Raw genomic sequence first — 22,867 nt, 5'->3', positions numbered from 1 at the left:
GACCTGTGAATTGTGAGTGGCATCCTCTTTGAGGTTTGCATGAACATACCATTCACGGCGCCGAGCGGCTGTACTTGAGGTACAGTTACTGGTGTAGCTATCGGGGTGTTTGGCCACATCAAGCCATAGTTGATCAAGCCCGTGTTTGGCTAACGCATCGGTTCGAGGAGCTTGTGCTACGGTGCTTCCAACCAAGAGCAGAAATGCAAATATAAACCTCATGGCGGGTTCAAAGCTTGGTTGGAGATGAAGTCAGTACCTCCTAGACGGCAATTGCGAGATGCCATGACTCTTTGTACTTAGAATGCGGTTACACCAAAGCATGCGAGCCCGGCATAAGTGCACTTGTTCATGCAGGCGTCCGGTCGCGCATAGTTAGTGGAGAACACGCTTGCAGCCACAGGCTTTCATCCTTAATATCGCATATCCACATTCCATCAGGGCTGTTCGAACCAGCATCTGAAAAGTAGTTTGCATGCCAGAGGCTTCTAGCTTGCGTATGCATGCATCTGACGGTGGCGAAGGGCCACACGTTATAGGAAGGTGCGGGAACTGTACAACAAGTGCGTGAAGATGAGGACGATGCGAAACCCGCTGTACTTGAGCGAAAATTTCGTGACGTTTTGCTGGTCTCGAGGATCCTGCTGACGGAAGAGCCTGTATGGGTGGGTGGTAGATGTTGTTCATCTAAAGATCCGGGCGAGCAAGTGCATCGTGCTCAGGCATCGAAAGCTTACTGTAAGCCGTGCCTCGATGCTGCAGAGGTAATAGTTTGCCCGGCATGGGCGTATGTACGCTCTGCTTGGCACTGAGATCGATGCGTAAAGTCGCCATGTGGCGCGTCTCGGGGAAATGAAGGGTCCCGAGGTCGCCCTGGTGATGTCGAAGCTGGCCACCACCTACGTGTGCGTGTATGTTCCCAGTGCTTTTGAAGAGCTCGCCAGGAGACGGCCAGCTGCTTACCAGTGCGTTGTGAAGGAGCATTGAAGCTTTGAATGCCTAGGTAGCGTGACCTCGGGACCCCTGCAGCTCGAGCCGCTGTCCGCGGAACCGGAGGGGAGGCGGCTCGTGCGCGCCATCTCAGCGCCACCATCCCGCTGTCATCTACCTAGGTACCTCCCATCGTCTTAGCAGCGATTTCGCATGCATACTACGCTGGCGGTAACATGCAAACCTGTCTAGACCTTCGCCCAACCGATCTGCCATACATATCGCAACGATGGACCTTCCTGCACTAGCACCGCGCCTGAATTTGGGCGCACCTGCACTTCCCGACGAATTGATCCTTCTCATTCTAGATGAGCTGGATGCAGATGATTACTCGACATTACGCGCTCTGAATGCGACGAGTTGGCGATTTCATCGCCTCACACTAGACCGGCTATATCGAAGATTTCCAGGTTGCGCCCCGGAGCAATTCCTGCGTACCATAACGCTGTCTCATTCAGCCCACTGTCATGAACTCACAAACTATGTCAAAGAGGTGGTGTGGTATCAGGACTATTGGAGTCGACCATGCAGACGCCGCTGTCTGCCTTTAGGCGACAGATATGCCGTTGCGAACAAACTCAGAAGCTCTGGGGCCATCTTGGACACCACGGATATCTCTACCGACCTACCAACCCGCTTCATAGGCTTTGCTTCTGATCACGAAGTAAATTGGTGGTACCTGGAGTTCTTTTTGTTCTTCACGCCTAAAGTTGAAAAGATCACCGTACACGATGTATGGCAGTGGGACGACCACTCTTACTGGTTCAAGACTTTGGCTGCCAATCCAGCTCACTTCGGGAATATTCGATCAATCACTCTGCTGGGTCCTCTACGTCTAGAAAGTATCGTACCGCTTCTGACTTTGCCCTTCATACAAACCTTGGAGCTTACTCAGGTCGTCGATATGCGTCGAGAGCCTGGCAGGACTTTCCCCTGGGACGATGCCGGCGAAGCCCACGTTGATCGGTGGCTGGCTAATGGCTCATCTCTCGAATGCTTCATTATAAGAGAATCAGACTTTCACTTCCCTTCGGTAGTGATCACTCTCGAAAAGCTTAACAAACTCAAGACTTTTACCTACGAGCACGTCACCCATGAAATGAAATGGCGTCCTGGGATACCGCCAGCTATTTTCTCATGGATCAGAAATATCGGATGGGGTCCAAATATCTTTCTCGAGAACCTACGTCTACGAGTGGATTCGGTGGTGACGGAAACGGAGCTGTCATCGCTATGTTATCATGTTACCGGACCTACACTCCCGAGACTCCGTACTCTGGATATTGGTCCTTGCAACATTGAAACATTCAGTCAATCGGAGTCCCCACACCCTGAAGACCTACATCCTATAGCGAGAAAGATTGTCAAAACCTTTCCAGACACTCTCGAATCTCTACGGCTTCAGTGGACTTATGAGCTAGGCCAAGAATCCAAGCTACAATTCCTCATCGGCATCTTGTCACATTTGGTCGAAGCCGCTGCTTCTTCGGCGTCCAGATTGAAACAGATCTATATCACCTGGCCTGCACTGGCAGGCTGGTTTCCCCTCCCGGACGAGCTTAAGGTTCTGAAGCGGGTATATGAACGTTCAGGAATGCAATTCCATGTAGTCTACGAAGATATCGAGGGACAGGAGCCGCTGGCTATCAAAGAAGATGTAGAGTCTGATTGGCTCTGGGTACACAAAACAGACGCTTTTGCGGCTCATTGCTTTTAGAAAGTCCAACCCACAACCGCATGAAGCTGGGCAAAATTGCATTCTTGTAAGACTGCTGCAGGCGGCTAGGATACTTCTAAGAGCTTTGTGGGGTTTGAGTCGCTTGTATATCGGTGTAATGTTAGCAGATGATTCGCCATTATTGTCAACACGTGCTTGACCGGTCTAACTGCCGCTAAGGATTAGCGTCCCAACGCGGGGAAGCTCGTGTGCTCTGCCAACATATGTAACGACCGTCCTACTCTTAAAATTGAGTGAATATAACTCTTGCATGATGCATCTCAAGTCTAAGCCGCTTGTATAACCCATCTGCGGCAGTGCCCGTCCACGCATGCTACCTTCCAGCCATCCGCCCAGATGATTCGACAGCCACCATGTCGATCACTGCACCATCTTCATGCCCCTTCAATGCTCTGCCCAACGAGTTGGTTATGGGTATCATCGAGCGCATTCCAAATGAGAACGCTAAGGACATATGTCGCCTTAGTCTGACCAGCCGGCGGATGTACACGCTTTCGCTCGATCATTTGTACAGAAACCTTTTCGTACGACGTCCTTGGCCACTGTTACGTACGCTATGTGCAAATCCAGAGCTTGGGAATCGAGTGCGAAACCTCACGTGGAAGCACGATTTCGACGATCATGACGATAGCGCGGAGAATCAAGCAGTCTTCCTCATATGCATTAGGATTCTAGAGCTGCCAGAAAAGGACAGATTGATGTCTAATGCTACTGGCACACGACGCGATGACGAATTTCTCGAGATACTTCTGATGTTCACCCCAAATGTCGATACACTTGTCGTCGCAGACAAAGCCTTCTGGCCAGACGACAAATACTGGTTCACGACTATAGCGAACCATTCAGATCGTTTTATACACCTGAAGAGCATCAACATACACGGTCCGCTCTCGTTAGAAGCCATAGCATACATTTTCCTCCTTCCTTCACTCCACGATTTTACCGCTTCGGACCTAGTGCTCCTCGATCAGAACGACAAACGCCCGGCTTGGGACCAAGACATTCCGATTCAGACTGTGCTAGATCCCGCATCCTCTCAAGTCCAGGAGATCACGCTGAAACGATCCGTTGTGGAGGTGCCGACGCTGAGGTACTTCACCGAAGCTTGCAGGAATTTGAAGAGTTTCTCCTACGAACAGGACATCAATAATGGTAATAACAGAACTGTACGAACTCCATGTAAGGCATACGCTGACTTCGCATCTTCTCCTTGGCAGATCAACGCGGCATATACTCTCCAAGCCTCTTGACCAAGTTTAGCGAGCTTGCGGGAGCGTTCATACACAATCGCGCCACGATTGAGCGTCTCTCCATCCGGGGCGACCAACAAATGCTTTGTCAGGGGCACGTGCTGCAGATAGCACGCCTGGCTTCGAATATGACAAGTCTTCGCTCGTTGGATATGGGCTTGATAACACACGACGACGAGCCGATTAATTGTACTTCCGATTTCGTTGCGAAACTAGTCCATCATCTTCCACCATCGCTGGAAGAGGTGAGCTTTGAGATTGACTGGCAAGAACACTGGGGTTCAAAGGGGTGGGAGGGCCCGACAGAGATGCTGCGTCATCTCGCTGAAATGGCTTCTCCGAAGCTGTCTCTGAAGAGAGTTGCTGTAGCAGACTGGCCACCTTTCTTGGGTCACTTTCCACCAGATTTTGCGAAGTTACACCAGTGCTTTGCCGAGCGCAACATAGACTTTGTGTCAATTCCCGCTCATATTGAGGGGCCGGATCCACTGCAATTGCTGGACTACGTAGAGCCAGGGTGGGTGTTTGTGCAGGTAGCTGATGCGGAGTATGCGTAATCTAATTTGTGTGCGCGACGCTGCGAAAACAAAGGCGCTTTAGCTTATTCTTCATGTCCTGGCCGTGATTTCTGGTGATTGACGCGTGAAATTCGTTTGCAGGATTGGTGGGTGGTGAAGGGCTGAACGCGCTGGTGAGGGATTAGCGTGTTGGGCGCCCGATGGCTCGCGTATAAGGCTGCGATGTACGTCATGTTCAACCTACAACGCGCCCCTCCGAATCTTCTGCTCACGATCGCATACCACCTACCACACTTGACCAACACTCTCGACAATTTACAATGGCCCAAAAAGGAGACCATCTATTGCAGCGCCCTCTCTATGGTAAGATACCTGCTCCCCTAGTCCACACGGAACTAACATCCGCAGTGTTTGATCTTCCCGAAGAGCTGTTAGCCACACTCACTCTCAAGGACCAGCCTGAGCAGCCATTAGAAGAGATACCGATCCCAACACCTGTGGCGGCGAGCGAATCTCCCGATACCGCCGAAGACGAGAGCAGCAGCCCGGCAAAGGCCACGTCGTGCAACCTCTGTGGGCTCAGCTTCGCATCCCTTGCAGACCAGCGCGCTCATGTCCGATCCGACCTCCATGGATACAACCTCAAGCAAAAGATAAAAGGCGCAAAGCCTGTAGGCGAGGTCGAGTTCGAGAAGCTCATCGGAGATCTGGACGAGAGCATATCAGGGTCTGAGTCATCGGAATCCGACGACGATGAAGATGAAGAAGGGGCGAAGGCAAAGGACTCGACATTAAGCGCACTTTTGAAGAAGCAGGCCAAGATTTCAGATCCGGAATTCGAGGATTTTGCCTCAAGGAAGAAGCAGAGAGGTTCCGGCAAGCCTCCGCTGATATGGTTCTCGTCACCCTCGATACCCGAAAATATGTCGCTGGGCGTCTATCGCGCGATCTTCTCGAATGCGGAGCAGGAGGACGAGTCACATATCCTGGACACTGTACGCGCAAAGCAGCTATCCCCAAAGCAGCCTCCCAAGATCAAGGCGAATGAGGGTGGTGTCCCACTACCAGGCACATACATTGGGCCGCATTTTTTTCTCTGTATGATAGGCGGTGGTCATTTCGCTGCAATGATAGTGGCGCTGGCACCAAAGACAGGGAAGAACCACACAGGATTCGACGAGCGTTCGGCAACTGTAATTGCGCATAAGACCTTCCACAGATACACTACACGACGGAAACAGGGAGGCTCGCAATCAGCGAACGACAACGCAAAAGGCAACGCACACTCGGCCGGTTCATCAATTCGTCGCTATAACGAGACCGCACTCATCGCCGAAGTCCGCGAGCTACTCTCTAGCTGGAAAAGTTTGATCGATACTGCAGAATTGATCTTTGTTCGCGCGACCGGCGCGACGAACCGGAGAACTCTGTTTGGTCCGTATGAAGGACAGATTCTCCGTCACAATGAGCCACGCAACAGAGGCTTTCCCTTCAGTACACGGCGAGCGACTCAGAAAGAGCTGATGCGTGCATTTGTTGAGCTTACTCGAGTAAAGCAGAGTACCATTGATGAAGCAGCGCTTGCTGCTCTTAACAGTCCTCAGAAGGAAGCTGCAGCCACCGCACCCGCTCCAGCGAAACCCAAGCCCAAAAAGTTGACGAAGGAAGAAGAGGCAGCGACATTACACACGTCCCAGGTTATACCGATAATCAAGCGTTCTAAAGTTCCCGCGCTTCTAAACTACCTCAAGACGAATGAAGTTTCACCAAACTTCCAGTTTCTCCCGACCAACCATCACACACCGACACCACTACATCTTGCTGCATCCCTGAATTCTGCTCCTATCATCCTCGCGCTCATCACGAAGGCCGGGGCCGATCCGACTGTGATGAATGATGAAGCGCGAACTCCTTTCACGCTGACTGGTGACCGTGCAGCTCGTGACGCATTTCGCGTCGCACGCTCAGAACTCGGAGAGTCTGCCTGGGATTGGGAGAAGGCCGGTATACCTGCAGCCATCACCAAAGCCGAGGCCGACAAGCGAGACGCTCAAGAGAAGACCGAGAAGGCTGCTGAGAGTAAGGCTGAAGCTGAACGACGGAAGGCTGATACCGAACGTGTGCGGAAAGAGAGTGAGGCCGAGGAAATCAGGAAAAAGGAGCAGAGGTTGGGCAAGGGCAAGTCGTTGGGTGCACTACCTGTCAAGACTGGAGCAGACTTGAGAGAGGAAGAGATGAGGGGGCTAACGCCAGAAGCACGAGCTAGGATGGAAAGAGAACGGCGTGCTAGGGCTGCTGAAGAAAGACTGAAGCGTATGCAACGTTGAGATCCTTTCCAACAATGTCACCTGATCTTATGCCATTCGATGTCAGCACGAGAATAATACCATTTAACTGAGGAGGATCACGCGTAGAAAGCGTCCAAAGGCCTTCAGTAATGCGACAAGGACACCCCACATGTGAGAGCGAGGAAGAAGGAAGACGTTCCACAAGGGTATTTAATGAATAGCTTGGAAACAGCGGACAGTGCGGAGGGACAGAAGGGGGCAAATGATATCATGAGCAGTAGTGAAGGGAAACGAGAGACTCATGGCCCGAACACATGACGCTATCAGGGCCCATGGACTATTTCAGTCTTGATATGTTTAGTTCTTCGGTAGCTGTAACAACACCTGCACCTGTACCCATCACCCATTCTTCACTATGTCTACAAGCGCTCAAGCCCTCCCTGGCGCACCAACGCCCCTCTACCTAGCCATACGCGTTATAACCGATGCGGCTTATCAGCCGGTAATCAATCTATGCGCTATCACCTACGCCGACGAGCCATCAGGATGGGAACGAGAAGATGACATCCAGCCCGAACCGCTCTTTGACCAACACGGCAACGAAATACAAAGACATGAATGGATCTACGCCTCTGCTCTTTTCGCGCTAGCTCCCTACACTCGCCATATGAAAATCACCGTACGCTGCTGGGACGACCCCGACTCAGATATACGACTAAGTATCATCGCAGCTGATGAACACAAACACCTGGCCGAAAGGATTGTGCAAGAGGACATCGACCACTTTGTTGACACGGAAATACACAAACCAGACGGCCAAAAGCCACGCCTGATACACGAGATGACCGGTGTGGCTTTCCGTGCAGCAATCCTAGATCCAGTGACTGGATGGAGGTTCGCTTGGTCTTTACTGGAGTTAAATACGTCTAACCACAGCGCTCACCCGGTGGGTAGGCGCACTCTGCAGGAAGAACAGGAGCTGGAGAGAGAGAGGCTACAGGACGTGGAGGAGGAGTTCGGGCGTGTGGAGGAAGGCAAGAGGGAGAGACTGGAGCTTCATGGCGGGTTGGACTTGGTCGAGGTAGACATGGGGCTGGAGGAAGTGGAGGTGCACATAAGGGCGGAACCGAGGGTCAAGGGTGAGAAAGTAAAGATGGAAGCGAAGATGAAAGAAGTCAAGAAGGAGAAACCAGAGTAGGTGACGGGCGCGAGAGGAAGCCAGGATAATATGGTATCGAGATCGAAGTCTATGAGCGAGTGATCTCATACCTCAGGATGCTCATGCAAGAGCCAAGTAACCTACATGTACAAGTTTTACAAAATCACATTGTTGTCCAAATCACCATGTCCTAAGATCTACGGCTTCGATCTTAATGCCCAATGACGTCATCGCTTTTTGCAAACTTCCTTCCCAAACGCCATCTCGTACCACAACAGCTGCCACCACCAATCGCAACCCGCCCCAAAATGTCTTCCACAGACGCCCACGAACAGGAAATAGATGCGCGCTCCCGCTCCGCACTCGCCTCAACACGGCGCAATCTACGCTACCTCTACGACCCCAAGACCGCGCCCAACGCCGTATCCTCACGCCGCACGCGCGCACTCCTCCGCGTCCTCCGCTCCGGCGTGATATTCGCGTTCTGGAAACTCGTCCGATATGCGAAATACGTTGCGATCGGGTCACTGGTTGCGACGATAGGCGCTGGAGCTTTCGGCACAGTGGTCAGTGGGGCGGGGTTCGTGTTGGCGCCAACGGGCATTGCGGGCACGATTTTCGCGGCGACGGTTTGGGGTATTGGGCGATTTGCTGTTAAGAAGGTTAAGAAGAGGTGGGGTGTTGGACAGGAATTGGAGGAGGAGGAGGAAGAGACATGGCAGGATAGAGGGTATGCGGCGCAAAGGGTGGATTTCGGGGCGGAGGCTATGCCTTGGTGAGGAAGATGATTGACTTTGTGCGAGAAGGGAGGGGGTTGTGACGGACTTGCGAAAGTAAAGACAAGAAAGAGAGCGCAGGGCATTGGTCTTGGATTGTTAGGCCTGAGCACGAGGTTTCTCAACGCCCCGGGTCCTGACAACGACTCGGACCTCTCGTCCAAATAACACTTTTCGATTTCCTACGTCTCTGTTTTCGCTACCAAGGATACCACGAGCTCGCTTTATCATCAGTATCGACGCCATCGCTACAAGAGATCCTGCATCCCGGGCTCCTTTCGACCTCCATGGACCTTGACCCGTATCATGAATATTGCTAGCACAACTCACCCATCGCGCTATAGCGGCGCACGATCCTCACAGATGACGGCCAAATACAGCACTCCCAACACTTCTACATCCAACACATACGTCTTCGCCCTCGAAACGATTGTGTCCTTGGTGTGACCACGTCCATCTCATACAGCACCTTCTCGAACTTGCTTGCTACGACTGAACGATTCGTCATAGCAGAAGCTGGGTGGAAAGGGGAGCAGTGCGTCAAGACTAGATTGAACAAGAGAAACACTTGCTTGTAAAGTCTCGAGATGGCCACTTGTGAAAGACAGGAGGACGAGGTGGATGTATGGAATGAGGCGGGGTGGGGCCGACGAGCCTGAAAGGGTCAAGAACAGGGTGGTTGGTGCAAAGGCGGGGGATGGAGGTGCACGAGCATAGCGATCTTGATACGAAGACTACATGAGCATTTTGATTGAGCGCTGGCCAGAATTTAAACCGACTATCAAATGGATAGGATGAGGTGTGATCAAGATTTGGTATCATTCCAGAACGGTACATAAACTAATTCGACAACATCGCTATAAAACAAGTAAGATAGCTTGGTGCGAAACCAGCCTGTGTGGAACGCCACAATATGCAACCCATATCCTTCTCCTTCTAATGGCCGTGTGAGTGTGCGTGTCCTATTTGCGTGATAAGCGGGAGTAGCATGCCAATCATGACGATACTTATGTCGCCCTTGGACATGTTGCTGTTACCGGGATATGCGTCCATGTAACCGTTCGCGGTCGGGTCTTCGTGCGGGTGTTGAGAGGCTGTGGCTTCAGACATGGAGTGCATGGCGACATACCTGCGTCAGGTTAGTAAATCAGAAAGCGGTAGGGCGGATCTGTGGACTTACAAAAATGTTCCACCAGAGAAGCACAATACCCAGCCAGTCGCCCATGTTAAGCCTTCATCACCACCCAGGTGGTTGCGTCCGAACATGTGTACGATGGTCCAAGTAGCCAAAGCGCCTGCTGGCGCTGCTAAACTGAAGAAAGCGAGATGTGTCCGCGCCTTTCGTTTTGAAAGCCCTTGTTTGAGAAGAACAGATGTGAGACCAAATGCTGCAGGGGCCTTGTGCAGCATGATGGCGAAGAAGATGACGAGCGACAGAGATGTGGACTCGGCTGTAGAAGAGGCACCTAGCGCGATTCCGTCGGCGCATGCGTGAACAATGAGACCGATTGTGGCTGCTGGTGTCTTTTTTGTAGGTGGGGGAGGCAGACCAGGCGTTGCGAGAGGCGTCACTGCAGCGCTCTGCATGCCCATGCCGTTGAGACTCAATGAAGATGAGTTGTGCGGCCCACGTGCCAGGTTTGATAACGAAATGTGCATTGGCTGGTACTTTGGTTTCGCGGAAGCCAGGGCTTCTGGCAGATGTTCGACCAGGAACATGAGAATGTAACCTAGTATCAGTGCAACGCCGATGTATGCATGTGGGCTGGGCCCGTCTTCGTGGCCAGCTTCAGCATGCCCGTGGGCTGGTTCGTCGTCTTCCGGTGCGTGCACGCGAGTGTGTCCCTCTTTGTGGCCTTCTGTCGAGTCGTCGTCTCCACCTTTTTGCGGGTGAGCATCCTCCACAGGCTTCTCCTTCTCCTTGCTGTCCTTGATCTTTTTCAACTGCATATCGATGGCAGCTTTGTCGCTAGTCATGTCGACGGCGCCCGGCGCCTTGACCGCTCCTCCAGTGAGCGAGTTCGTGGCGACATCATCTGCTCTCTTCCAAGTCGGGAACTTGGGTGGGTGAGGTATCTCTTTTTGCAGGCTCACGATCGAGGGGATGGTAGGTTGAACACTCCGCGCACTGTGCGCATGCGCCTTGCTTCCAGCGCTGTACATGGTCTCGATGCCTTCGGGTATGATAACAATCAGGGAGGTGCCTACTAGCACACCAGTGCCGAGGAGGGTGATGATGCGCAATTGGCGGGTGGAGAGGTTAAAGGAGAGCGGCAGGATGCCGGCCAGGAAGGAGCTGTGCGTGTTAGAAATCGCTCCTGTACATTGTAGAGACCAGAGACGCACGCAATACCCATGACTGTGCTCAAGGCGAGCAGCATAAACAGGCCGTCCCACATGGTTGCAGCGTGTGTAGAGTCGTCCCCTAAGCGGATTTATGAAGAAAAGATGCGCCGGGTACACAGAAAAGGGAAAAGGGTGGTAAGACGTTCAATCGACGCTATCCATGCCGCGAGGAGTCGGCCGTCGCAGGGTAGTTGGGGTGGTGGTGGTGGTGTTGGCGGTGAGGGCTGGCGCGTTGTGAGGCTGATGTGGACAAGTTGGTCGTATAGCGCAACTTTCTTGAGGCTTGGGAGCAGGGGCGGGAGCGACGACGTAGGGCTGCGCTAAAACGCGTCTCCCGTCGCGCTAGCTGCTCCCTTCACTTTGCGCGCTGCTCGTCCATCATCTAGTTGCTACACGCGACTGCCACCGCCCCACCCACGTCGCGAAGATACTCCGCGTCAGTCAAGCGCACATTCCATATTACACGGTATTGCACAAACGCCGTCGTCATGGAGCTCGATCTGGATGATTGTAAGTTGCGCCATGGGAGCTGCGCGAAGGTGTAGCAAGAGCAGCGTCGGCGTAACTTTGCTAACATTGTGTAGGGGTCACCAACTCAAACGAGTGCTTCCACATCAACCTCTACCGCACCTCCAACGCGGACGGCCCCGAACGCATCTACGACGACTCCTTCCACCCCAGCTACACATACACCGTCATCGAAGAGAACGAGACCATCGCGGGGTACAAGAACCCCAGCATCGAGCTGGACTTCCGCGCAAACGACCTCAAGCCGAATCTGAAGATCTCATTCGACCAGGAACTCGACCTCAAGAAAATCTCCCCAGACCTGAATCAGATCGATCTATCACCAGAGCTGTTTCGCGAGTTCCTCCCCGAGTCGATCGACGATGCTGCCGGTGCTGCGTCTTCAGACTGGAAACCACCGGGCGAATGTATGAAGACCTTCAGCCTATACGGAAAACAGTACGAGATATGGAAGGCCTCCATGACGGATCCCGATGCGAGGCGCATCTGGTTGAATATGAGAATCCTGACACTGCTGTTCATCGAGGGCGCGACTATAGACGGTCTGGATGACGAAGAGACGCTCGACCGCTGGACGCTATACCTTCTATACGACGTGACGCCGTTGTCAGATTCACAACTTTCTCCTTACACATTCGCCGGCTTCTCCACGTCATATCGCGCCTGGGTCTTTCCTACTTTCGAGATCGCTCGTGCCACAAAGCAACTGCCATCACCCGCCGATAGCAACGACGGCACTGCGGGCAAATATACGCCACCTCGCTTGACGCAAGACCCCGAGACGTTCCTCTTCACCAATAAGCTCAACCTCCTCGAGACGCCATCAAGGGAGCGCATCTCCCAGTTTCTCATTATCCCTCCATACCAAGGTCAATCGCTTGGAAGCCGCTTATACGACACTATCTTCCAGGAGTTGGTGAGCAAGCCCTTCATCTTCGAGATACCAGTTGAAGATCCGAGCGAAGCTTTCGATGCCATGCGGGATTACAGCGACATCACCTATCTTCGTACATTGCCCGCTTTCCAGAAACTGTCAATTGCTTCCAATCTGTCTCCTGAATCCCTAAGGAAGGACTCACCAATTCCGCGGGACCAGATCCTTGGCAACGGTAAAGACCTTGAAGCACTTCGGGTGGAAACCAAGATTGTGAGCAGACAATTTTACAGGATGATCGAGCTCCACTTGTTGTCGACCATCCCACCAAACAATCGAAACCGGGCGCGAATCACAAGAAAAGCAAAGTCCAGCAACGAAAACGATCGGAGATACTACTTCTGGCGGTTGGCGCTGAAGCACCGTATCTACAGCCAGAATGCAGACGCGCTAGAGCAGATGGAAGATGTCGCTGAACGTGTAGAGAAGCTGGAGTCTGCAGTCGACTCACAGCAGGAGGAGTTTGAAGAGCGTCTTGAAGAGCTGGAGAAGCGCCAGAGTCTCGTGGCTGATGAAGCGTCCATGCCCGCAGTCGGTGCGAGAAGCAAGCGGAAGAGAGCAGTTGTCGTTGATGACGACGAGGATGACGAGTGGGAAGACATGGATGAAGTATCAGTGGCCAGCTCAAAGAGGATGCGGTCGTGAAGGGGATAGCTCTTTTCGTGGTAGGGTGTTTGAGTAAGCGCAGGAGCGATCGGGGATGATTAGCGCGTCTCCATTATAGGCTGCCCTGAAGCCTGTCCAAAGGTCTGGTTCATGATCATAGTTTAGGTAGTATACCCAATAGCACGTCCATTCTCACTAGACCGGCGATTGCAACCTAATCTCCGCGCGGGGCAGAGCTACCCCACGCCCAAATTTTGGAATCCAAACCTTAAGCTGGATCGCATCGACGCAGCGCAGTGATATCCCTACTGAATACTCGCGTTGATTTTTCGATTCGCCCAAATACAGGATGCCGGACCGCCAATACAACCTCACCGTCCTGATCTCAGGCAACGGGTCAAACCTCCAAGCCCTCATCGACGCATGCGCGTCCGGCGCTCTACCCAACACGCGCATAACCCACGTTATATCCAAGTACTTCCGCCCCGAGATCAGCCTTGTCGTACACTCAAACTAACAAACTACACCAGCCGCATAAAAGCCTACGGTCTCGAACGCGCCGCCAAAGCCTCAATCCCAACAACCTACCACAACCTCAAGTCCTACAAAGACAAGCATCCCAACGCGCTCGACACCGCCCGCCAAGAATACGATGCGGAACTAGCGAAAATCATCCTCGAAGGCCAACACCCGCGTCCCGACCTCATCGTCTGCGCCGGCTGGATGCACATCGTCACGCCCTCCTTCCTCTCGCCCATCGCGGCCGCCGGCATCAAGATAATAAACCTGCACCCGGCTTTACCTGGCGAGTTTGCGGGTGCGCATGCGATTGATCGCGCGTGGAAAGCGGGTCAAGAGGAAGGGCTGAAGAGGACGGGCGTTATGATACATGAAGTTATTGCCGAGGTGGATGCTGGGGATGCGATTGTTACGCAGGAGGTGGAGTTGAGGGAAGGAGAGAGTCTGGATGCGTTGGAGGAGAGGATTCATGCGGTTGAGCATGGGTTGATTGTTGAGGGGGCTAGGAGGGTGCTTGAGGGGTTGGGTAAGAAGTGAGGGGGAAGGAAAGGGACGGTGGGTAGGGTGGAGGCGAGATAGGATGATTATGATACCCAGAATGGATGATGTAAATACATGTTTGTATGTTTTTGGCACGCCTGGTGGCGACTGCCGGGTGGGTGGGTTGCCGATATGAGTTGAAGCAGCGTTGTGATGCTTTACCAACACTATGAAGAACATGATGATAATACACCAAAGAGGCACTGTTTTTCCATCATATTGCAAACATCTCACTGTCATCTCGAGTAGTCAAATTAGAACACCACGAGAGCTCGTTAGCCCATGGCTAATCTCAGGACAAGAGCAGCAAGAACGGGGTTGTTGACAAAGAGACTGATGTTTTTTGTAGTCCAGCTAGACCACACAAAGTCTATTCTTTTCCAAGCCGTTTTCAGAAATCGCTATCGTGCTTTCTTCAACTTCATTCATGCCCATCATCGCATACAGCAAAAGGTAGCCTCTCTGACCTCCGACGTGAGGTCATGCGCAAGGCAAGTAACTGAACAAATGTAGCATAGATGGTCAGCCACCGTGAAGCAGACATGATTACGACCTTGCTGTATTTTGACCCTAGTTCCTGTACATATGAACCCTGCTACCGCTGTACTCCTCAGATGAACCCAAACCATACCTCTTACTTATACCTAAGACTTCTTCCTTCCTATCCTAGGTTGGCGATGTGGATGTGCATCGTGACTTTGGAAGGGTTGGCGATGTGGATGTGCATCGTGACTTTGGAAGGGTTGGCGATAGATGATACAATTGACGGTAGGGCGAAAGACAGTTTGACGATCAGTGTCTGAGCGGTAGAGTGGAGCGCACGGGGGTAAGAGCAGATGTAGTACTCGTCCGTAGAGATAACGTCCATTCTACAGATTCAGATTGTATGAAATAACGACGATGTGTAACAGAACGTCCACAAGTAGATTTCGTGGCATACTGCTCGATCGCGAGAAGCATGATGTGCACGCCGTAAGACCTTGTCAATGTGCTCTCAATGCATGCACATCGGGTTACTACAGTATGCAAGTCAAGGTTTAATCATCCTTCTTAAGGTAGTTGACCAAATCAACCATTTCGGCCTGCGACATGGCTGAGCTCATAGCTTTGTATGCTTCGTATAAGATCCAGAGTGGAAAGACGACCCACAGACCGTTAAAGAAAGCGAGGTAAAGCCAGCTGATGCGTGTTAGTCAGAGCCCAGTTCTGCTCGAAGTAGACCGTATGGGAAAACCTGAATGAACGGAAGAAAGATAATACAGCCGGCTTGTTGAGGCATACTGGTGGCGTGGTTCGTGCGGATATCGCGTTGTGGTCGAGAGATGAGAAGTGGGTCCGCGGGAGCGGCGCATCCGCCCGACAGCGCATATGCAGGACCAGCACATCACCTCCGTACGCCAGGAACAAGACGTGAACGCATGTGAAAGCCCATACTTTGTGTGCAGAGTCGAGAAAGGGTTACACAAGGAAGATGAAGAGGACGTTCGCAGCCATGTAGCGGACCAGACATGCGAGCAAGGCCTCATCCAACTGTCGAAGAAAACATAGTCGGGTAGACTGAGAAACGCAACATGAATCTGAAACATCACTTACAGGTACATCCAGTTGCTTGTGTCGAGATTGGGGCTTCCGGTCAGCCACTCAGGCGCGAAAGTCATCCAGCCTAATGTAGCGGTGAACCACGTGTCAGCCACATACTCGCAACAACGCAGTGTTATTTCGTCTCAACAATCCTCGGGCCGGGCCCACATCTCGCCTCACCAATTATGATGGCTTCCACAATTTGCACATGCTCTGTATCCACAGGAACGTGGTAATGAAAGTGTTGTGACTCACCTCCGTATATCTCCCCTGTGGCCAGGACTATCATCCAAAACCACTTCCTCAACGCACCCTTCTTCTCGTCTTTGGTGAGAAGATAGCATATCCAGCATGCCAAAGGTCCAGCCACGAACACAGTCAGAATCTCGAGAGCCACGACCGTTAGATCCGTACCACCCCATCGCTTATCCGCCTTCGCATACTCCTGCCACAGTCGACTGAATGGACCGGTCCCATAGTTCGCCCCGTACAGAAGATCCTGCCTGCCCAGCCAATACACATCCGGAGGAGTAAAGAGAGTGATATGAGGGTGATTGCGGGATGCAGCGGAAAAAGAGGTGGGCAACGAATATGTGACGAAGAAGCAGTTGTAAAGAAAGGAGCCTTCAAAGACGAAGTGGATCAGAGCATCGAAGAGATGCCAGATGAAAAGTACGCGTGTTTTAAGGACGGTAGTCTTGGGTAGGACTTTTATCGATGCACCGTAAGCGCCACCGAGGAGAGCGAGTACAGCCAAGAGCGATATCACCGTCGTCGCGTCGATTTCGGGACCGGAGCGCGGGACAGGCGGAGGTACAACGGGAGGCGGCGGAGGCACCTTCTTGCTACCGAAGAAAGACATTGTGCCACGTAAAAGGCGAAGGACACGGGACCACGAAGTGGCTCGGTTAGGGCACAACTTAGTTGTGTCGTGGATGAATACGCGCTCGGCTGCAGTTGTGGAAGATAATTCGGGATTCCAGGAACGCTAGCGAGCTTAGACCATGGTCACATGGCTGGGGAAGTCACGATCCAGAACCAATAGCTTCACAATTTCGCGGTACGGACCATGCTCACGGGGTACATCAAGGTGGATACATCGTGAAATCGCGGTAAGTGCTTTATGCCATGTTTTTGCATTTACTGGTATATAGGCTGGCTGGCCCACAGCTTCCGACAACCTCCAACCCGCGACTTCCCAACCAAAAAAAACGATCAGATTCCCAAGCGCCGCATACGAACGGATACTACAACGCACAAGTGATGATACAGTCGACACAATTTAGACAACGACGTTTTCGCATTCTCTGCCTCCCCTACCGCCTATATACGAGGATCGGATCAACGAGTCCTAATGATACTGGGAAAAGCGCTCCAAAATGCAAAACAAACACAAGCTTTTGCGAACCCACAGATCAGGAGCGACCGTCAACAAACGCCGAAACCAGAGTGGGGACGCTCATAGAGCATTACAACCAATCTATGGTATGAGAAAGGATGAGGAAAGGATAAAGATGTCCGAGGAACTCCATAGTGAGACCCAATGTGCGCCGGTATAAAAGACATGCAAGAGAGCCGACAGGAAGATGCTGCAAAGGAGCCGTCCGGATTATGCTGAATACGACGATCGTCTCTAACAAGAGATCGTGAGGAACGCCAATCGCTGGCCCACAACAACGTTTCGTACCGTAGTGAAGAAGATTCGTGAGCGCTCAGTAACCGGCGGACCAGGAACGTCCGCTCCACTCGTCCGATCAATCAGGTCGTAAGCGTGATTCGTGTCCAAAGAGATTCGTTACGCGGAAAAGCAAAAGCCCCGCAAGTTCAGGTAGCGTAATGGCACCTTAAACGCAAGCCTGAGGAGTTTGGCTGCGCTCGTTGAAGGCACCACTTGGCATGCCGTAGCCATACTGATACTGAGGGGTGTATTGATCCTCGGGTGAGTATCCGGTAAGGGGACCGGGCGAGGATTGATGAGAGATGAAGGGTGATGATCTTCGAGAAGGGACAAGGTCGTTCGCACCATCGACCATAAGCGGCATGGCAGGCGAGGGAGGACTACTTGTTGCCGAAGACTGATTACTTCCAGTAGTTTGGTTGAGCACGTAATCCAGAGCTCCGTCTCCATGGGCGGTCTTCGTAGAAGGCGTTGTGACATTCGGAGAAGTTTTGCCAGTGGGAGTGCCAAACTGGATGCGAGTCAGTTTCCGTCTAGGCCATGCTACCAGGGTGCTGAGGTGGAGGTTGAGAACGTACAAAGCAGAATTTCTGGATCAACTCGTTGTACTCGGCAGACTGAAGATCGGGCTTCTCCAGTGTCAGAGAGTCAGGTCGAGTACCGGGAACCGGAGCAGTAGTGGCAGGCGCCTGGATGGTAGGAGCCGGGCGGTCGAAGTAACCATTGTTCATCTTGCCCTGGGTGTTCACCTTGAGTCCGCTGCGATCACCGAGCGCCGTTTGGGCGGTGGAAAGAGCAGCCGTCAATGAGGCACCGAAGTCGTAGCGAGATGCGAAAGCCTGGGCAACTTGCGGCCGGGTTGAGGCCTGGGCGGTGTGCAGGCTTACGCGCTTGCTCCTGGGCTTGAGCTTGATGGACGAATTTGGCGATTCGGCAATGATGGCACGGCCGCTGCCAAACTGGAACCTGATCTCGTTGTCGTGGCCAAAGTCGTCGTCGAAGGAGGCAGCAGGCATAGACCGTGGGCGAGGTGCCAAAGGTGAATGACGGCTGCGAGGCACAGCGCCCAGACTGGCAGTCGGGCGCTTGCTCTCGCGCTGCTTGACCTTCTTGGAGAAGTCGACCTGGTAGTTCATTGAGTTGTTGTTGTCCCAGTACTCCTGGCCGTTAACCTGGTACCGAACGCACAGCAGCAGAGTCTTGGACTCGAGGTTTGCCTGATCAGCCAACTTGATGTTGAAGTTGAACCGGTCGTAGCCATCCTCCTTTTGCTTCTTGCGAACATCCTGGTTGAACTCTGCAACCACTTCAGACGTTGTCTTCCAGTAGTCGAGTGTGAATCGGGCCACAACGAACTTGTGGAAAGACAGGTTAGCGACGGCGATGTTGCCTACCAGGGTTTGGTGGTCAGACGCCAGGAAGATTCGCTCCACGCGAACAGGTGCTGTTTGCCTCTCGTGTGTCTCTTGCGAAGGGAAGTTCATCAGCTTGATGTCCCACTCCGGTGTCTTGGACCGCGAGTCCTCTCCGAAGGGGTACTCGCTCTCACTGTCGTAGGTCTCGACAGGCGAAGAGCCAGCGCTGACAGCGATGGGACGATCGACCTGAAGGAAGTGCCTGACTTGCTCTATGTCCTCGTTGAAGTGGACGGCTTTAGAGTAAGTGGGAGTACCAGGCATGCTTGAGGGGCGACGGCGGGACGGGGGGCGAAGGGCAGGCTTGACCAGCTCGCCAGACTTCTTGCGAAGTAGCGGCGGTTTTATCCGCAGCTCCTCGTCCTCGGCATCGCTGCCATCTGATGAGCTGACGATTGTGTCTGTGTTGATGGGGTGGATCATGTGCTGGGACAGCATGATCTCACTGGAGGATCGCGAGTGGGCAATCTTGCGTGCTTCCGCGGACAGCGTGCGCGCCAGGGTGACGGGAGGCTGCGGCCGTTGCTGCTTTACATTCTCGGTTATCTCGCGAGTGGGCGAAGGTATCCGCTTTTGGTCGATGTGTTGCAGTGCCTGTTGGAGTTCGCGGAGGTCGCCGATGTTGCGGCCACGGTCTTCATCGTCCGAGGAATCAGGAGGAGTCGTGATCGCACCTGAGGGAATCAGAAGATCGTTCACAGGAGGAGGAGACGGGCGGAGGCTACCGTTAGCTGAAGGGCCCTGGCGGCTGGCGTCAGACCTGATGTCTACGCTTCCGTTTCCTTGTTGGCCATTGGCAGCGGTGTTGTCGTCCGTTACCGTTGACGGCGAGCGGCGGGACTTGGCCAGGTATGAGGTGGATGAGACGGAGCGGGGCAGCGACGGCCGTTGCGATGTTGCTGGCGAGCGGGGAGGCTGGTCGACGTAGGAGTGGTTCCGGCTCAAGGTGGGACTGTTAGTCTTTGATGAGGCCGGCGACCGCTGAGAGGGAGGTGTGTAAGGCATTCGGTCGGCTCCGTGGGGTTGAGGCGGCGGGTCGAACGGGTGGTGGTGGAGGGCCGTTCACAGTGTCGGGAGCATTAAAAGAATTATATAGCGGGCAGTCTGCACCGGAGGCGTCAGCGAGTGTACGGCCACGGGGAGGAGCGACAATCTCGTGAGGCACCGGGTGATGGGGGCCACGAGAGGCTGTCGAGTGGGCCGACTTACAGATATAGGTGAAAGAACGGCTTGCAAAGCTCGCTCTGGGCGGAAGCGGGTAGGGAAGGGTGCGACGCGGGCGTTGACAGCTAGCAAAAGCTGCAATGACGTCGAATTGGCAGAGATGCTCGATCTGGGGAGGCTCTCGAGAAGTGCGAGGCTTTCGAAGGACCGAAAGGATGCAGTATGATGCGAGGCCGGGGCTTCCGTATAAGCAGCAGCGGCGCTCGTACGATGCAGCGCTGGGGAAGGGACCGTGGGCGAGGCGGCGGTGGAGTGAGGAGACGGTAGGGCCGTGTGTCAAACCAAGAAGCACCTGTTGGCTGCAGCAGTCCTATTAAAAGGGTCTCGTAGCTGCGATGGGCCCGGAAGTGCTGAGGAGGAGGGATGGAGAAGAGTGTTGAGGGCGGTAGCGCTGAAGACGTGCAGGGCCGCGACTATTGGGGAATCGTTGAACCAGGATGCAAGCGAAATCGAGGCCTGGCGCTCGGACGCCCGCAGGGATGCGACAGGGAGCTGCACCACCAATGCACAGGTGGGTCAAGGCCTTTTAGCTCCACCCCAACAGACCGGGGCACCACCAAGGATTTTCACACGCAGCCAAGCGGCAGCAACCGGTTCTGACTACTGCGGCGAGAGGCCAACGGGAGCGGAGGCCAGCGCTGAGAGCTGCTGAGGGGCGAAGACACGCCGTTGCTGCGTGGCCGACGGCGGCGAGGCGAACGAGGTACTTGGGGCTACAAGCTGCCACCCATAGCTACACTATCGTGGTGGCGCTGGGCGGGATTAGCTGATGCCTTCTCTGCGTTATCTCCCGACCGACACCAAGCGAACACGGCCTTGCCTGGCACGGCCACAGGTCGAAACGGTGGACCAGCAGCCGGCTCTATTGCACACTGTCTGTCGCAGCTATATCGCACACAGCCGCTGTTCGCTCGGAGACGCACGCCGCACGCTCTCTGCTATCCAGCCAGCTCAACAGACATGGCCTGACACCAACAAGACCGAGCAAGCAGCCGTGGGGGGCGCGTCGTATCCAGCACCTGCCAAATCCACCCCCATCACTCGATCTGAGGCCAGACGACGTCGGCTCGGATGGTTCGCAATTTGCCAGCCGTTGCCAGGCAGTTGCTGGTCTCAGAAGCAAGCAAGCAACGCTCAAGCCACGCGAACAGGGCCCTCAGCGACGTGCTCGGGCACGTGCCATGTTCAAGCGAGGCCGGGCTGATGTCATTGCTATCGCAACGAACCCATGGACTGTTTGCGTGCGAACGGCCGTGTTTCCCACCCCATCTACACGTCGCAACATGGCGATGCTACAAACTGCGGCGCGTGAAGTTGTGCGGTACCTGAGCGATCGGAGCGATAAGGGTACGGCTTTGCAATCCGCCCGCCCTCCCATGAAAATTTCCCCTCCGCGATGCTCAACTCAGCGAGATCGCCGGTGCCGCTTGCCGTTTGAGAAAGGGCGGTCGGGCCATTGCCAATCACATTTCGTAGGAGAAGGGGAAGCCTAGTGGCCATCCCGGTCGCAGTTCTCTGGCCCCTGCGGCGAGTGGCTGCTCGCGGCGACCTCTCACGACATCTTCGCAGTTATTGTTGTGATTACTGCTTCGCCGTCTGACCGTGCTCTGCTGCAGCCCGCGGGACTACTGTACCCCAAGTTCGTCAACGTGAGAATGGCGGGGCCTGCGCACACGTCTTGCACTTGTCGCGCGACAAACTGAATCCACGTCGCTGCGGTGTCGCTGACAGACGGGTCCAGCATGGCCGCCATTTCGAAACGCATTCCATTGGCCATGGAGAACACCGGCTTCACAGCTTCCCCGCATTATCACCACCAGCCCAGACGAGCCTCGTATGCAGCTAAGCCATTCGCAAAAGCATGTACGTGTCGTGGATGAGCTGATCTCCTGGAGCATTGTTCCGCGCAAAGGGTTCCCTGATCTGGCGCGCCTACGCGTCGCCGTTGGACCTCTACTGCGGTCGTGGGCTGAGTACAGGCGGCCTCGTCTCAAACCCGGCGCTGCAGACCAGTGGCTGAGCGCCTAATTTGTTTTTGCAGCCCTCAGATGAGCAGACCCATTGAGCCTCGCCCCACGGCCTCTCTTACAATTTGAACCACGGTTCTTATCTTGCTGGAGATTGCTGTCTATTGAAAGCTAACACTGGCTAAACCTTGGCTGCAAATGGACGTGGGCAAGGCGGAACACGGATCGCGGCACAATCACGCACATGTGTAGTACTAAATCAGGCTTTCGCCAGGCCCTTTGTCGGAGATCAGGATTTCGATGCTGCTCGCGAGCTTATTTCGATAATTTCCATCCTGCCCAGCTTGAAACGTTGCTTTCGGGAGGTCGCGACGTCGCGAAGCTGGCCAGACCGAGGCCCACTGGGCACGCTAGCCCCCATGCCCACTGGTCGCCTGCAGCGACCCACATGGAGTCATGTCAGAATGTGGCAGAATGCAGTCATCGCTGCCACTCAAAGCCCGCGGAGGAGCCGCCCTCTGTCACCGCCCGACAGGGCCCCCGCCATGTTATCATCGATTTCCTCCAGTTTGTCGATCTCCGCACGCTCATCGAGCGGGGCTTGGACCAGTTCCGCCTCGAACTAACCCGCTTTCCGCTGCCCTCCGCGACACAGCAATCGCGACAATGCGACGGAGTTTGAGCAGCGCATGGCTGAGCACGGCTGTGCCTGTATCATATCAAGCAAGTATCAAGGTATTAAACGCGAGCGGCCCAGCAGAGGATACGCGGCTCGTTGCTCTCGCTTTCATCTCGCCCGTCAAGATGATG

General features: G+C 53.9%; 8 protein-coding genes across 8 annotated transcripts; 5 read left to right on the top strand and 3 right to left on the bottom strand.

Moving 5' to 3' along the window:
* Positions 1-4,816: 4,816 nt before the first annotated feature.
* On the top strand, positions 4,817-6,823 carry J4E88_002063 (uncharacterized protein; the record flags this gene model as incomplete). Its single annotated transcript, XM_049395729.1, has 2 exons — positions 4,817-4,859; positions 4,905-6,823. The coding sequence occupies 2 exons, from the start codon at positions 4,817-4,819 to the stop codon at positions 6,821-6,823; spliced, it is 1,962 nt and encodes a 653-aa protein (XP_049258133.1).
* A 376-nt stretch (positions 6,824-7,199) lies between these two features.
* J4E88_002062 (uncharacterized protein) lies at positions 7,200-7,982 on the top strand (the record flags this gene model as incomplete). The annotated part of the gene is made up of 1 exon (XM_049395728.1): positions 7,200-7,982. The coding sequence occupies one exon, from the start codon at positions 7,200-7,202 to the stop codon at positions 7,980-7,982; it is 783 nt and encodes a 260-aa protein (XP_049258132.1).
* A 269-nt stretch (positions 7,983-8,251) lies between these two features.
* Positions 8,252-8,722, top strand: J4E88_002061 (uncharacterized protein; the record flags this gene model as incomplete). Its single annotated transcript, XM_049395727.1, has 1 exon — positions 8,252-8,722. The coding sequence occupies one exon, from the start codon at positions 8,252-8,254 to the stop codon at positions 8,720-8,722; it is 471 nt and encodes a 156-aa protein (XP_049258131.1).
* A 933-nt stretch (positions 8,723-9,655) lies between these two features.
* J4E88_002060 (uncharacterized protein) lies at positions 9,656-11,118 on the bottom strand (the record flags this gene model as incomplete). The annotated part of the gene is made up of 3 exons (XM_049395726.1): positions 9,656-9,848; positions 9,900-11,015; positions 11,066-11,118. The coding sequence occupies 3 exons, from the start codon at positions 11,116-11,118 to the stop codon at positions 9,656-9,658; spliced, it is 1,362 nt and encodes a 453-aa protein (XP_049258130.1).
* A 435-nt stretch (positions 11,119-11,553) lies between these two features.
* On the top strand, positions 11,554-13,172 carry J4E88_002059 (uncharacterized protein; the record flags this gene model as incomplete). The annotated part of the gene is made up of 2 exons (XM_049395725.1): positions 11,554-11,575; positions 11,650-13,172. The coding sequence occupies 2 exons, from the start codon at positions 11,554-11,556 to the stop codon at positions 13,170-13,172; spliced, it is 1,545 nt and encodes a 514-aa protein (XP_049258129.1).
* Positions 13,173-13,482: 310 nt separating this feature from the next.
* On the top strand, positions 13,483-14,189 carry J4E88_002058 (uncharacterized protein; the record flags this gene model as incomplete). Its single annotated transcript, XM_049395724.1, has 2 exons — positions 13,483-13,607; positions 13,664-14,189. 2 exons carry the CDS (start codon positions 13,483-13,485, stop codon positions 14,187-14,189), a joined length of 651 nt encoding a protein of 216 aa, XP_049258128.1.
* Positions 14,190-15,229: 1,040 nt separating this feature from the next.
* Positions 15,230-16,635, bottom strand: J4E88_002057 (uncharacterized protein; the record flags this gene model as incomplete). Its single annotated transcript, XM_049395723.1, has 3 exons — positions 15,230-15,371; positions 15,786-15,855; positions 16,029-16,635. 3 exons carry the CDS (start codon positions 16,633-16,635, stop codon positions 15,230-15,232), a joined length of 819 nt encoding a protein of 272 aa, XP_049258127.1.
* Positions 16,636-17,617: 982 nt separating this feature from the next.
* Positions 17,618-19,871, bottom strand: J4E88_002056 (uncharacterized protein; the record flags this gene model as incomplete). The annotated part of the gene is made up of 2 exons (XM_049395722.1): positions 17,618-17,962; positions 18,030-19,871. 2 exons carry the CDS (start codon positions 19,869-19,871, stop codon positions 17,618-17,620), a joined length of 2,187 nt encoding a protein of 728 aa, XP_049258126.1.
* Between the last annotated feature and the right edge of the window lie 2,996 nt (positions 19,872-22,867).

The sequence above is a fragment of the Alternaria novae-zelandiae genome (assembly GCF_023758075.1).
Source record: "Alternaria novae-zelandiae strain BMP 2774 chromosome Unknown scaffold_3, whole genome shotgun sequence".
Lineage (NCBI taxonomy): Eukaryota > Fungi > Ascomycota > Dothideomycetes > Pleosporales > Pleosporaceae > Alternaria > Alternaria novae-zelandiae.
Note: the sequence above shows the minus strand (reverse complement) of the source record. Positions and strands in the feature narration are given on the sequence as shown.